Source organism: Schistocerca americana, chromosome 3 (assembly GCF_021461395.2).
Source record: "Schistocerca americana isolate TAMUIC-IGC-003095 chromosome 3, iqSchAmer2.1, whole genome shotgun sequence".
Classification (NCBI taxonomy): Eukaryota; Metazoa; Arthropoda; class Insecta; order Orthoptera; family Acrididae; genus Schistocerca; species Schistocerca americana.
In genome coordinates, this window is record NC_060121.1 from 630296356 (window position 1) to 630312479 (window position 16124).

At 37.9% G+C, this 16124-nt stretch overlaps 1 protein-coding gene across 1 annotated transcript in view; it reads right to left on the reverse strand.

Moving 5' to 3' along the window:
* Window positions 1-16124, reverse strand: part of LOC124605717 (cationic amino acid transporter 2-like) — a 402039-nt gene continuing 385915 nt past the window's right edge. Inside the window, exon 15 of the mRNA XM_047137592.1 lies at window positions 1-560. Coding sequence (XP_046993548.1) covers window positions 367-560 — 194 coding nt within the window. The 3' untranslated portion in view covers window positions 1-366. The remainder of the gene's footprint in view (window positions 561-16124) is intronic.

A 16124-nucleotide genomic window follows, 5' to 3' on the forward strand; every position in this document is an offset into this window, starting at 1 on the left:
TAAGCATTTGAAATAACGTCAAGTTTATTATCCAACAAAACATATATTTACAAATAAGTAATACTGTTTTAGGGTTTGAATAAAATACATCTTTTTACAGAGTACAAAAACTTGAGACAAATCTACATATAATTTTGTACACATCAATTTCTTCACTGTCTATTATTTTCTTTGAGGCCTATCAGTGAGATATTTTTCTCTTTTTTTTTGTACCTTAAGTATGGCAACTTTTCAATGCCTTTCAATTATATTCAATAAAAGTGGCCGTTGTTTCCCAAATGTTTTTAAAAGTCTTGAAATTAAAGTAGTCACAGTCAATGGATATTCACAAGCAGTTAAAAAAACTCCGATAAAAATGGTACAAATTTAGAGTTTCACATCATAGGAAGCTCTGTTCTTAAAAATTGTTGAAAATGTTGGCGGCTGCGATGCCAATGGTGCTTGCTTTTGGTTTACTTGATATTTACTTTCATGATACTGAACATTTTCAAGTTCCTTGCTTTTTCTATACTTTGCTTCTTCACTTTTACGGATTCCATATCCAAAATAAATTATAAAACCTGCAAACAGTACAAATTAAAATTACGCACAGAAAGAATAATTGAGACATAGAAATTTTAAAATATGTTAGTTGGTAATTGTAATATACAGTAAAAATGATGTCACTGATTTCAGAAAGTCGTCGTCATGGTGTGAGGCACACTTTTAGGTGAATATACAATATGAAATTTTCATAAGTGAAGGCAGGAATAATGATAAAGGAAATGGCAGAGAAGGGAAGCAAGTCTTGCGCCAGTCGATACTAATGCAGGTAGCTAAAGAAGGAATTTTAACAACATTAATGTAACTTATATCATGAACAGAATAGTAGGAAGTGAAAAATTACAAGTCATTATTTTAAAATGCCAAAGCAGTTGTCGGGAGAGGACTAACAGAAAAACAAATTGCTTAAACAGAAACCTTTTTTGAGAGCTGGGATCAATAAAACTTTTTCAAGAAAATGGTCTTTATCACATGTACATTGTATATATTTCACTTGGTAACCAGTTTTAGTCTCATATACGAGACCATCATCAGATCAGTTTTTACTCCCTGTTGACAGCAGAAACCAGTGCCATGGAACAGGCTGCCTGAAGAGGCATCTGTGCTCCTGGTGTCGGGAAGGAATAAAGAATGGTCTGATGCTGGTTTTATATGTGAAATATATACAACTTACTCATGATCTACTCTATTTCATTGAAATAATTTTAACATAATTTTATCGGGTGTTGTGTTTCTCCAAGGACAATGTTCCGAAAACTAGTTGTTTGTGACTGTTCTATCTTCAACAAACTGAAAATTGATTTATTTATATTTTCTGTGAGCACCCCCATCTACATTTATATTTATATTCTAACAACAAAAATAATCAATTTTTGACAATAAAGTGTAATTGGATAGATAAAAGATTTACTCACCAAGTGGCGACACTTGCATAAAAAACGGTTTTATGTATGCAATCTTTCAGAGACAGAGGCCCCTTCTTATGGCAGAAGAATTGAAGGGGAAGAAAGAGAAGTGAAGCAAATGTAGTCGAGTGGTTTAGGGGAATGGGCAGCATTCGGGAAAGTCACCCAGAACCTCAGGTCAGGGGAGACTTTCCCGACGGGATGAGAAGAAAAAACTGTTTCCTTTTCATCCTGTCTGGTAAGTCTCCCCAGATTGTCAACTCAGTACTGGCTTTGTCATCTAAGATTCTTTTAACTGTGCCATATAAACTAAAGAATGATTTAATTTTGGAATCATTGTCACTGGGATTCTCTAAACTTACATGTTAACTATGGAATTTAAAAAACATTGACTAGTTCCACAGGGTTGCCACCTATTACCATTTTTTTCTCTTGCCAGTTGCTTCTTAGTTAATGTATGTTTCTTATTTTTACATAAGACTTTTCAAATCACATGTATTCCTTATTAAATACAGTTTGTGAAAAAACTTTCTGTTGGTCATCTGTGAAGATTAAGTTTATCTTTGGCTCTTTATTATATTTCAGAGCCAAGCATTTCTTTTTCAGTCAAGAATGATGACACATGTGCACAAAAGTTGACTAATGCATATGATAAAGCAATACTTCAAAATATTCAGTATCACACAAAATATGGACAACTTTCCTACACAGAAATAGACATCCAAATTCAGCAAACTAAGCAAACTAAGCAAATAATGTAAGTACATGTCAGAAAATGCTTTGTTTTATTACATATTAGAATTTCCAATCAGATCCAAGATACAAGCAAGTGAGCAGCAGGGAAAAGGTAACTGCCTTTTTTTCCAAAAGTAAATAAAGACAAAAAAATAACAATTTTTACCAATGTCTGTAGGAAAAGACATAGGTGATGACCTTGCATTTGTATTAAATTTATGAAATTGTTTCACAGTTGCTGGATCTTTGGGACATTAGCTACATTATGTGCAAAGATATTAACTACAGGTCAGACATGAAAATCTCTGCTTGACTTTGACTCTAACCCAAATTTTCCTGCTTGTCTTGGTCTGTTGCCTTAACCACTTCAGCTATCCAAGCACACATCCAAGACTGACTCAAACTTCAATATGCCACACTGTCTATGAGCGCATTGCTCACAACTTTACTTGGATTCCCACTGTGCTGGTGTAAGCCGGCACCAGCACACCAGGCGGCAAAGAGATTGCGAATAAAATTGATAGAGGCCAATGACAGACTCGCAGGAAATGTGCCGTGTTAGTGCCCTCTCAGCCGCCAGTATTTAGATCGCCACCATGGACTGGAGGGCCAATCTATCACAGTCTGTTGCACCAAGTGATTTCGAGTATCTCATCAGCCCAGGGGGAGCCGCAGTAGCAGTAGCAGTTAGCTCTGCTACTAGCTCAGAGACAGGCAACAAATAGCAACCGGAACAGTGTACATAGCAGACTTTGTACATCAAAAGCAGTGAGGCCAATGTGGACTACTACAGAGAGCTTGTACCACAATTACTATCTTGAGATAAGCAACTTTTTATTCTGATTAATAAAGAACCTAGTTAATCAATTGTCACCAGACATCATCATCTCCTTGCCTCCCATGGTAAAGCTCTACACAGACAATGAGATGACATAAAACCCGCCATAGGGTTTCAAGGAGACAAATTTATTCACCATTAGTATTATGATCATCATTTTGTCTGTTGAGGCTTGTAATACTTATTTTTAACAATGGCTGAAGATAAAGATATAGGTGACAATCTTGCAGCTGCACTAAATTTATGAAATTTATTTTAAATTGCAGAAATCTAAGCAAAGTTGAAAGCAGTGGAGTGTTATTAAACAGTGCAACATACAGTAGTTTAGCTTTGTCCTGGAAAAATGGTGGGATATCAGAGGCAGTTAATTGAGACAAGCAGGAAACCTGGTTTTGAGACCTAGTATAGCACATATTTTCATGTATTACCAATAGATAACATCTTCATATCTAATGTAGCTAATGTCAGAAAGATTCTGCAGTTGCAAATGTATTTGTGAAAAAGTAAATTTTTGAGGAAACATTTTTTAAATATCATTCCAAAAGACACTATCCAGTCACATTAATGTGATGACCTGTCAAAAGCCTGAATAAGCACCTTTATCAGTGCAGATTGTTGTCAGACATGCAGGAAGATAGACAGTGATGTTCTGGAAGGTACTGACAGGGATGTGGAGCCATGCCAACTACAGTGCCATGGCTAGCTGCAGTTGAGCAGCCATGGTGTAAAAAGCCCATTTGAGGTGGTCCCGAATATTCTCAATTGGGTTTAAATCTGGACAGTTTGGCGGCCATGGGAGTACAGTATACTCACCCTCATGCTTTTCGAACTTGGCACGTACACTGCGAGCTGTGTGAAACTTCGCATTTCCTGCTGGTAGATGCCATCATGCCAAAGGAAAAGAAACTGCATGTAGGAGTGGACATGGTCCCCAAGGATAGATGCATAATTGTGTTGATCTGTTATGACTTCCAGAAAGAGGACCTCAGCGTTGTTCCTCCAGCCTGGACCCTTCTGACACATGTTTCAGAGAGAGAGAGAGAGAGAGAGAGAGAGAGAGAGAGAGAGAGAGAGAGAGAGAGAGAGAGAGAGAGAGAGAGAGAGAGGGGGGGGGGGGGGGGGGGACGCTCTTTCAGATGTTTCATGATGTACATGCAAACAGCCATCTGTCTGATGGAGCATAAAATATGATTCATTTGAAAAGGCCTTCTGTCACCACTCAGTGGATGTCCAGTTGTGGTACCAGCATGAAAATTCCACCCTTTGTCACCGATGAACAGCAGTCAGCATGGGTGCATGAACCCGGCACCTGTTGTGGAGGCTCATATGCAGCAATGTTCAGTGAATGGTCATTGAGGAGATTCTGTTGGTAGTCCCTCAGTTCATCTGTGAGGTCAGTTGCTCAGCAGTTTCATGTCTATTTGCCCATACACATCTCTGCACGTTGCTCACCCCTGTCATCCATGGTCTGTGGTACACTACAATTGCTTTGGCACCAGATTTGGATAGTGCGATTTTGCTATGTATGGTATATTTTAAGCACGGTGGCATGCACACAGTTTACAAACTTAGCCATTTCATAAATACTTCTACCCTTGGCCCAAAAGTCAATGATGAACTTGCTTCACTTCCACTTTACAACAATGACTACACTGTTATCCATGTCCCCCAACAAACTTTTATATTATCCACTGCTAGTTCTGCCATGCACTATGTGAGCAGTTATTGCACATTGATGTTGAACATATGCAGTGGTCACATTAATGTGACTGGATCATGTACTAATTACATCAACAAAATAATTTAACAGTCACACTGCTTTTGCAGGTATTATTCCAATTGTATGTTTGTCTTTCTAAAATTTGCATTTATTTTATCATAGTAGATGGACAGAGTTTCCAAGTTTTTTGAAGTCAATAAATGTAAAGATGGAAGTTAAAAATTTTATTAACCCTTAACTTGTGAGGTGACTCCTATGTTTAAATTGAGATTTAAGGCAAAAATAATCTGATATTTTTAATTTATGCTACATAACATTTATTTTTACAATTATTTAAGTGTTGTTTAAATATTTCTAGTTTATTTTATTGCACTAAACAAAGCCTGCAGCATTTTACTATTTATTGCACAAAAGCACATAATTTTTTGTGGTTCTTTTAAATAGTACACATAAAACTAACTGTTGGAGTACTGAATTTTACATTCTGAAAAATTATACAATCTCTGTAGCAAATAAATTTCCAAATAAAACTGAATTCCAGGGTTTAAATTTGCATACAAAAATTCCATCCGATAGGTACAAAAAGAAAGTCTGTCAAATTGACATTCATCACTGGGAACTACATTTTTCTTATCACCACCCAGAACACATTCGATTTTAACAGACCCTATTCACTGAAGAAACAGACAGATCTCCATCAAAATTTTCCTGAAGTTCTTCCACTGAATGATACCCTTGTTTGGTAGCAGTACTGTGATCATTGGCTAATATAAAAATCATGTTTTTCATTTATTTCTTGATCTATATCACTGACACCTTCCTCCATAGACTGACTAACAATTTCATCACACTCAGGAAGGTTAAAAATAACACATTTGTGGCAACACATTTTGAGCTATACGGTACCGTACTGAAGAAAACAGGTATGTAGTTCACAAGGCGCAGTCTAAGAGACCCCATCGCCTATCAATAGTGTGTGTCAACAATAAACACAGAAGGTGATAATGCAACCAACAACAGAACATTGCAGGCTTGGCAATTTAAGGAGGGTAGGGGGAGTATAGAAGCATTCCACCACAACTGGCCTTGGAGAGCGAGTTCAAAAATTTTTGCGCAGTCAGAGAGACCACAACACTTCGGTTAAGGGTTAATATACACATTCAAAGTGATCTTTTCTGTGTCTTTTCACCTTTAACATTAATTATAAAGAAAGCTACTTTCTTGTTCATTTTGCCCAGAAACACAGTAATGTACTGCAGTATGAACTTTGGTATCTTGCTTGTCCATAAATATTTGGGAAGCAGAAGTGCACAATAGCAACAAACCTTATTGAAATACAGCACATATTATTGGCGACAACAATACAAAATTGGAAATTTTTTTATCACTTTCAGCAATGTCTTTTGCCATTTCTGATACATTAAAATGCCTCATAAATTTTAAGATATCCATTTTCTTTTTCTTACTGGCCATGTTGTTCTTTCCCAAGACAGCAGCTCTCCTCACTTCCTGGCTGCATTTTCTGGGTTTCCATACCCCAACCTCTGCAGGACTTCCATAATAAGTGTCTGACACTAATGGGAATACCTTCTTCTTAGACTTTTAATAAGGCATCACTTGCTGAACAGTTATTTTGAAAGGCATCTTAGATGATAACAGTTTTAGTGTACTTGTGTTCCTTTGCTTCCCAAATACTATTTAGTATCTTGATAATGCCATGTTGTTCCAGCATTTTATAGTATTCAGGCAGTGAAAGAATTTTTTCCATTTTTCAGTAGTCTCTTATCACTTTATTAAACACTCTGTCAAGAGGCATATACCTGTGTTCATGAATAGAGAAATAATGTACCAGCTTATTAAATTTTCTGCTTTCTTCCAATAAGGATATTAGTGAGCATATCATGACCGTGCAGGAATCACAAAATAAATAAATTTCATCAGTTCCATTTTCTGAATGGGGCACCACAAGGTTTCTGAGAAAATCCAACAGAGTAAAGGCTACTTGGTTGCATCCTTTCAGGCCATCTGTTTCAAGCCAAAGATAAAAAGTAATGATTTCCTTTGTCTGTGCTTTAGTTTGAATTATAATGCACAAATTGTACAGCCAAACCCGTGTTGAACAGAATACTTTAACAATGGAGCACTTCAGTATTGGCTTATTCTTTTGTATATCGAAACATACTTTAACCACATTGGGATTTTCCTCCTCCATTACTGCATATAACTTTCCTGCACAAAGTTTATGCAACCTGTAGTTTGTTATTAACTGATTCTTTTTCATCTGTATGGAGAGCAAATATCCTCTTTTGAACATTTTTCTTGAATAGTGGCTCTTTGTACATCTCAGTACATTTTGATACCATCATTTACAGCCCATGTAACTCCCTAATCTTTAGTAGTACTGTGGTTTCCCCCTCTTTCTCTGAACTTCCCTGTTCTGTGAAATTTCTTGGCCAAATCGGAGGACCTGTGTTTGCACATATCTGATACTGCTTGAAATATTGCAGCACATATGTGTACCATTTGAACTTTTTCCTTATGCTGTACTTTCCTGAAACTGTATTCTTCCTTTTTCTTCTTTCCTGCATTTGGGTGGGATGATTACAATGTAATTAAGTAATAATTTACGCTGGTCTGTTTTGTTTGAACTATTTACATGACACTTCCCAGTAATTAAAACTGTGTGGCAGATGGAGACTCAAACTTAGGGCCTTTGTCTTTTGTAAAAGCGCTACTGACATATAAGCAAGTAAAACTCATGACCTATCCTCACAGCTTACTATTCACAGGGCAGTGAAAATTTACGATATCATCGTCAGTGACATCAGCTGCTCTGGATTATTTTCTTCCTAAGGCTTTTGGATTCACTGGTATTCTGTTAACCCATATGATCAGGCAATAACTGGCATTTTCTTGTTCTTGTTGGACTTCTTGGATGCCTTCACTCATGACCTGTACTTACCTACCACCCGGTCAATTTTGTATGTACACCTATAATAAATCAGAAACTGATGGAAGTTTTGCTCTATTAACAAACTATATGATACAAGCTAAATTCTGTCCAGATTTCAATTGGTTTTTGTATAAGTATATTTTGATTTCCAATCAGCAGGTGAAATTTTTCTGGAAATATAATTTTCCATTTATGCATGGATATAGTCTCACACATTGATCTTACACGATGAAAATTTGTTGACAAATAATTAACAGCAAATGCCCTGAAAACAAATTTAATGTGACATAACAGGAAATTACATATTTTTATACTTAACTTTTGTAACAACTGTTAGTAGATATTATTACCAAAAATCTTCACATAATAAAAAATAATCATCATGTCACATTCTGTAAACTAAATCTGATACATAACTTCAAAAATGGAATTTATCTTAATATTATTTTCACTTGTGGATTGTTCTGGAATGTTCACAAACAAATACATGTCTTATATTATTGTTTCTTTGGTGCCCATTGAATCAATATCATTTATTTTGATTTAGCTTTGTATATTTCAGGTCAGACACTTATGTAATGTTTTTAACTTGATTTGAATTAATATCTACAGTAGCTCTTTGGAAATCCATACTGGAGAGAGAGAATAATAATAACTACAATTCTTATGCTTTGATGTTATGTTTTGGATTTCATTAAAGCAGGCATGCGCAGAATGATAAATGAACAATGAATTGAACATAAGATCTATTGAGTCCAAGCTGTGTTATTTAAGGACTGAACCTCATACATCATATTGCACAACATTTCTTTGCCACTTCTCAAAGTTAAGTGAAATCCCCCATGCATATATTTGACACATTATCTCTTTGACTTACAGACACACTGCTGCACAATAATTTTTGGTTTTATGCAGTGTCTATAAGCCTTAAATCTTAAAAACTGAATTAAGGGTGGTGCATAATACATAAGGCTGCTGTTGCAATTATAGATCTTTCGGTGGTGTATTTATAGTTGTTCTATTACAGGAAAGCAATACAAAAGAAAATGTATGTTGATGAAAGTTATATATGCAGTATTCTGCAAAGAATCACAGAATATAGATGTTCAAGGAAGACTGATTTGGAAGCCGCAAAGCAACTTTATGCATGCATGGAACAAGAATAAATGAAAGCAAATAAAAAATATCATCTTTGCACAAGGCTACAGAAGAAATGACAAGCTAAGTATTCAAGAATTATTGAAATTTTTAATATTTTGGAGTATAGTACTTTATAATTGAATGAAAATGACTTTATAATTGAATGAAAATGACTGAAAAAGGAAGAGGAAATGAAGGTAGGTGTGTGTGTGTGTGTGTGTGTGTGTGTGCGCGCATGCACGGTGGGGGGGGGGGGGGGGGGGTTTCAGAAGCAAGCAAAAATATTTTTGTCAGTTCAACTGAAATGGGTAAAGAAACACACTAGAAAGAACTACTGAAATAGGATAAATGGAGAACTGGGCTCAAAGTAGGCAAACAGAATTTTCAGTTAAGATGAATATTGGACACTTCGGCTCAAAACTGGAAAAAATATAGTCTAAATTGGGAGTCCACAATAAAGGCCAACAATGACCAAATTAGCAATAACACATTGTACAGTATCATAGGAATAAATCACTTTAAGTCAGACCTGTTGTTAATGAAGATCCTTTAATTGAAACAGTACCTAACATTTTTGGTGGGGACATGGAACTTCCTTAGAGCCAAATTTACCATCTATAAACTTACATTTGGTAGAAATGTTGGAACAAATTTACAGATAATTTAGAAGAAATGTTATTAGAAGAAAAATTGAACTAAACACACAAACATACATAGAAAAATTCTGCAGGAAAAGCAACAGCTGTAATTTTATATTGACAACCTCAGAAATGACAAAACTTGTATCTAAAACAGACCATTGTGAGAACTATGATGCTAAGAGTGTTCATACCACCTTGCAGTATAAAGTATGGGGAAATGTGTTGGCAGAGTTACTGGCAGAATGTTATGATGCAGGATCACAAACCGTGCACAGGAAAGGAAGCTTAAATGACATTAAATGCAACAAATGACAGAAATAGTAGTGAAACTGCTGATGGAATTAATATTTGCAACTGACACAATCTAAGACAAAACTGGAAAGTAAGAAAGAGATAAAGATGATTCATAACAATAGTGTCTTCAGTGCATCACAAGTACTGTATGTGATATGGGCTAAACCAATCCAGACCTGTGATGCTCTTGCAGTATTTCTTCAAAATTTTCAAATTCCTGTACTGCTTGTCTTCTCGTACTCATCTTTATGTCTTTTTGCAACTATCAGTCTCTCTTTGATTTCTTAGGAGTGTAATAATCATGTTTTAGTTATGTGTGACGAAATAATCTCTCAGCAACTATTAAATAAAGTTAATTGAAAATGTATGTGAGGAACTGAAAGGAAAAATAAGGTTTATTAGGTTTACAACTTGTACTGGAAAACTCCGTATAGAATGAAACATTGTTCGTAGTTTGAAAAATGTTCATTTTTCCTGAATTTTATGCTATTTATATGAACCAAAATTGGAAATGGGAAAATTTTCCATGTTCTTTTTAACCCTAGATTTCGAAAGCTTCATAAAATTCATGAGTTTAACAGGGTATTCTGTACTTATTTCTTATGTAAGACACCACTGGAAATCTAACAATAATAAGTAACTAATGCATAACCTATAAATTATGACTTCCTTTGAATAAAATGGGGAGTAGTAAACTGTATGATGGTTTAGTAGCAATGAACCATCCATACCCCAACCTATTGTTCTAGGACTAAACATTATCTACTTTTGTTCTAAGTTATGCAAACTATGGTATAATGTCTTCACCAACACTTTCAAGGTTTTGGATTACTGATGCTATTTTATGTTGTGCCTTGTTCCCTTGTGGATATTGCCAAGAATGTATTAAGTACTATATCAAGTCATCCCTTTGCAGGATCCATGCTCTTTAATGTCTGACCAAATGTGTGAACTACTTTCAAAATACTACCATAAGCACATCCATGTTATTGCATCCAGAGTTGAGTTTTACTGCTGTAGGAAGCAACCATGTGAAACCTATCAAGCATGGGCATCTGAACTCCACGAGTTAAGTCGTCATCGTTGTCGTCACTTTGTGTCCAATGTGCATAAAGATCTGTCTGCTGATCAGATGGTGAGAGATGCTATTATTTATTTAGATCCATGTCATGAGGTGGAAGAGCATGCCCTCCAATGTGGAAATCCCTCCCTCTCCCACATTTTAGCTATTGCAAAGTTGTTCAAGGTGTTGCAAGTGGCAGATAACCAAATTGAGTCATGGTATGAGGTATCAGCAGTCGAATCCTCTCCTCCACACCAAGCTTCAGACAGTTCACAGGGGGAAGACATGGTCACAGTGGTCCACACACAATCACAGTGTCAAGGCGGCCCTTCATGTGCCCAGCAATAGCCGCACCAACAAAGTAAACAGGCCAGTAAATAGCAATATATTCATTCCACACTCCCATGCAGCCCTTATTGTTTCATTAGCCATGAGTGCCTCAGGCTGCTCAAAATGCTACCTGCCACAATTGCAAGAGAAAAGATCATATTTCTTCCATTTGTAACGCAAAAATTCAGCACAATGATCCTGATGTGGATGTGGATGTAAACATTGTATCGGCTATGTCCATTGTGCCAAAGAGCTTTTCATTGATGTTATGGTTTTTTGTGAAGTTCTGCACGTGCAAGTGGATACAAGAGCTGCGGTAACCTTGTTAAACTCACAAACTCATATGGACTTGGGTTCCCCTCCACTTCTTCCTGCGTCATGAAAGTTCGTAAATTACAATAAACAGAGTATTATTATTCTCAGCCAATTTTCTGCCCCAGTGACCTACAAGTCAGTAGTCTAGTCACTAACATTTCTTGTTGTAGATAACCCACCTATAGAGAATCTTTCTGGGTTAGATGCTTTTAAGTTGTTCAGTTTTATCATTTCAGATTAAGTGAATTTAGTGCCTGAACATGCGCCATATACACACTTAAGACACATTATGATGTGAGTTTTCCTCTCCTGGTTTGGGATGTTCCAACAATGTTCAAGTGCACTTTACCATGAGACCTTCTGCTTGACCTACTTTTTTCCAGGCCCATGCAGCTCCAGTGGCACTGACAGAACAAGTCAAAGATTAATTAGATCATGTCACAGAATCTGTCATTTTTTAGGCTATTGCATCAAGCGAATGGTTTACCACCTTAGTTGCAGGAAAGAAAGCATCAAGCTGGTTATGCCTCTGTGGAAATTTTAAAGTTCCCATAAATGCACAATCTACAGGGCGTTACAAAAAGGTACGGCCAAACTTTCAGGAAACATTCCTCACACACAAAGAAAGAAAATATGTTATGTGGACATGTGTCCAGAAACACTTACTTCCCATGTTAGAGCTCATTTTATTACTTCCCTTCAAATCACATTAATCACGGAATGAAAACACACAGCAACAGAACATACCAGCGTGACTTCAAACACTTTGTTACAGGAAATGTTCAAAATGTCCTCCATTAGCGAGGATACATGCATCCACCCTCTGTCACATGGAATCCCTGATGCGCTGATGCAGCCCTGGAGAATGGCATATTTTATCACAGCCGTACACAATACGAGCACAAAGAGTCTCTACATTTGGTACCGGGGTTGCGAAGACAAGAGCTTTCAAATGCCCCCATAAATGGAAGTCAAGAGGACTGAGGTCAGGAGAGCATGGAGGCCATGGAATTGGTCCACCTCTACCAATCCATTGGTCACCGAATCTATTGTTGAGAAGCATGAGGATGATGAGGATGATATTAGTGTTTAACGTCCCGTCGACAACGAGGTCATTAGAGACGGAGCGCAAGCTCGGGTGAGGGAAGGATGGGGAAGGAAATCGGCCGTGCCCTTTCAAAGGAAACATCCCGGCATTTGCCTGAAGCGATTTAGGGAAGTCACGGAAAACCTAAATCAGGATGGCCGGTGACGGGATTGAACCGTCGTCCTTCCGAATGCGAGTCCAGTGTGCTAACCACTGCGCCACCTCGCTCGGTGTTGAGAAGCATACGAACACTTCGACTGAAATGTGCAGGAGCTCCATCGTGCATGAACCACATGTTGTGTCATACTTGTAAAGGCACATGTTCTATCAGAACAGGTAGAGTATCCCATATGAAATCATGATAATGTGCTCCATTGAGCATAGGTGGAAGAACATGGGGCCCAATCAAGACATCACCAACAATGCCTGCCCAAACATTCACAGAAAATCTGTGTTGATGACGTGATTGCACAATTGTGTGCAGATTCTCGTCAGCCCACACATGTTGATTGTGAAAATTTACAATTTGATCACGTTGGAATGAAGCCTCATCCGTAAAGAGAACATTTGCACTGAAATGAGGATTGACACATTGTTGGATAAACCAATTGCAGAAGTGTACCCGTGGAGGCCAATCAGCTGCTGATAGTGCCTGCACACGCTTACAAACGTACCGCGCCATGGCTATTGCCCCGTGCTAATCCATACATCAAATGGGCATCTGCCAGCTCCGCATTTGTAAACATTGCACTGACTGCAAAACCATGTTCGTGATGAATGCTAACCTGTTGATGCTACGTACTGATGTGCTAGTGTAGAGCAATGAGTTGCATGTCAACACAAGCACTGAAGTCAACATTACCTTCCTTCAATTGGGCCAAGTGGCGGTGAATAGAGGAAGTACAGTACATACTTACGAAACTAAAATGAGCTCTAACATGGAAATTAAGCGTTTCCGGACACGTGTCCACTTAACATCTTTTCAGTATTTGTGTGTGAGGAATGTTTCCTGAAAGTTTGGCCATACCTTTTTGTAACACCCTGTATATTGGAACACTTTGCAGAATTATTAGGTCATCAATATTTCTGAAAAATTTTTGGATGCTTATTTACAACAACTCCCTTTAGTGACAGAGTCACACCATATGTTAGTTGTCAATATCGCTTTTGGACTGTACCAATACTTGCGGTTGCCTTTTGGAGACACCAGCACACCTGCTATTTTTCATTGTTTTTTAGAACAACTTACAGCATCTGTGCCGGATTGGGCAAGCTATTTGCACATTGTTGTTTCCGTTGCCTCCACTGACGAACATTTACAAAATCTCTATACTCTTTTTCTCTGTCCTCCAATCAAGCAGGTTGAAGTGTAATTTAGAAATATATCAATTTTTTTCAACCTCCTACCACGTATCTTGAGTTTGCAACTTCTTGTAAGGCTCTCAAACCCTTGCATCAACACGTTCCTGTTTTTGTATTATTTCCATGCCCAATGTCACTTACAGAACTGCAGTAGCACAGCTGTTACATGTATTTCTCCACAAAGGGACTCAGTTTTACTGGTCACTGGCTTTTGAAACTGTGTTTTCCACTTTTAAGAGCATACTGCAGTCTGCACTCTGGATAACGATGCACCAACCAGGCTTTCACATGGCCCTTGCAATGGACACTTCAGAGCACAGGTTGGGGGTGAGTAATGGCTCACAGATATCTCAACAGCAACAAGCAGCCTATTGCTTATGCTTAAAAAATACTGATTCCTCCTCAAACTTTGAACTCTCAGGTAGAAAAAGAATCTTTGGCCATTGTATACACTGTAAAGAAATTCCACATTTTTCTCTGTGATACCACCTGGTCACTAATCACAAACAATTGGTTTCCTTACTCAGTCCTTTTGCATCATTACCAGATAAAGAAGAACATTGTATTCAACACTGGGCTCTTCCTTTCACATGACAACTATGAGATTCATTTCCACCCTATGAATCAACAGGCAAATGCCAATGCTTTGCCTCACCTGTCGGCTGGTCAGGATCCAGGATTTGATCAGGAGGAATTGCTTTGTTTCCACATTGATGTTGCTGCACAGCAGATGGTTGATGGTTTTCCTACAACTAGCACATGGATTGTGAAGGCCATAGCTTTGGATCCCATTTTGCAGGTAATAACATTTGTATAGCATCGTTGGCAGGATTCACCACCTTCTTGTGCATCCAACCCCCTCTGTAATAACTACATCTTTTGACATTAATTCTCTGTTGTGGATGGTGTTCTGTTTTTAGACATGGATAATGTGGCCCTTCAGGTAGTGATCCCCTCAGTGCTTCAAGAGGAAGTTTTCCATTTATTACATGCAGACCATTAGGGTGTATCACACACAAAAGTATTGACCCATCATCAAGTGTTTTGGCCCAGCTTGGACCGTGACATTACATCTACATCTACATCTACATCTACATCTACATCTACATCTACATCCATACTCCACAAGCCACCTGAAGGTGTGTGGCGGAGGGTACCCTGAGTACCTCTATCAGTTCTCCCTTCTATTCCAGTCTCCTATTGTTTGTGGAAAGAAGGATTGTCAGTATGCTTCTGTGTGGGCTCTAATCTCTCTGATTTTATCCTCATGGTCTCTTCGTGAGATATACAGAGGGAGCAATATACTGCTCGACTCTTCGGTGAAGGTATGTTCTCTAAACTTTAACAAAAGCCCGTACCGAGCTACTGAGCGTCTCTCCTGCAGAGTCTTCCACTAGAGTTTATCTATCATCTCCGTAATGCTTTCGCGATTACTAAATGATCCTGTAATGAAGCGCACTGCTCTCCGTTGGATCTTCTCTCTCTCTTCTATCAACCCTATCTGGTATGGATCCCACACTGCTGAGCAGTATTCAAGCAGTGGGCAAACAAACGTACTGTAACCTACTTCCTTTGTTTTTGGACTGCATTTCCTTAGGATTCTTCCAATGAATCTGTCTGGTGTCTGCTTTACCGACGATCAACTTTATATGATCATTCCATTTTAAATCACTCCTAATGTGTACTCCCAGATAATTTATGGAATTAACTGCTTCCAGTTGCCGACTTGCTATTTTGTAGCTAAGTGATAAAGGATCTATCTTTCTATGTCTTCGCAGCACATTACACTTTTCTACATTGAGATTGAATTGCCATTCCCTGCACCATGCATCAATTCGCTGCAGATCCTCCTGCATTTCAGTACAATTTTCCATTGTTACAACCTCTCGATACAGCACAGCATCATCTGCAAAAGCCTCAGTGAACTTCCGATGTCATCCACAAGGTCGTTTATGTATATTGTGAATAGAAACGGTCCTATGACACTCCCCTGCGGCACACCTGAAATCTGTCTTACTTCGGAAGACTTCTCTCCATTGAGAATGATATGCTGCATTCTGTTATCTAGGAACTCTTCAATCCAATCACACAATTGGTCTGATAGTCCATATGCTCTTACTTTGTTCATTAAATGACTGTGGGGAACTGTATTGAATGCCTTGCAGAAGTCAAGAAACATGGCATCTACCTGTGAACCC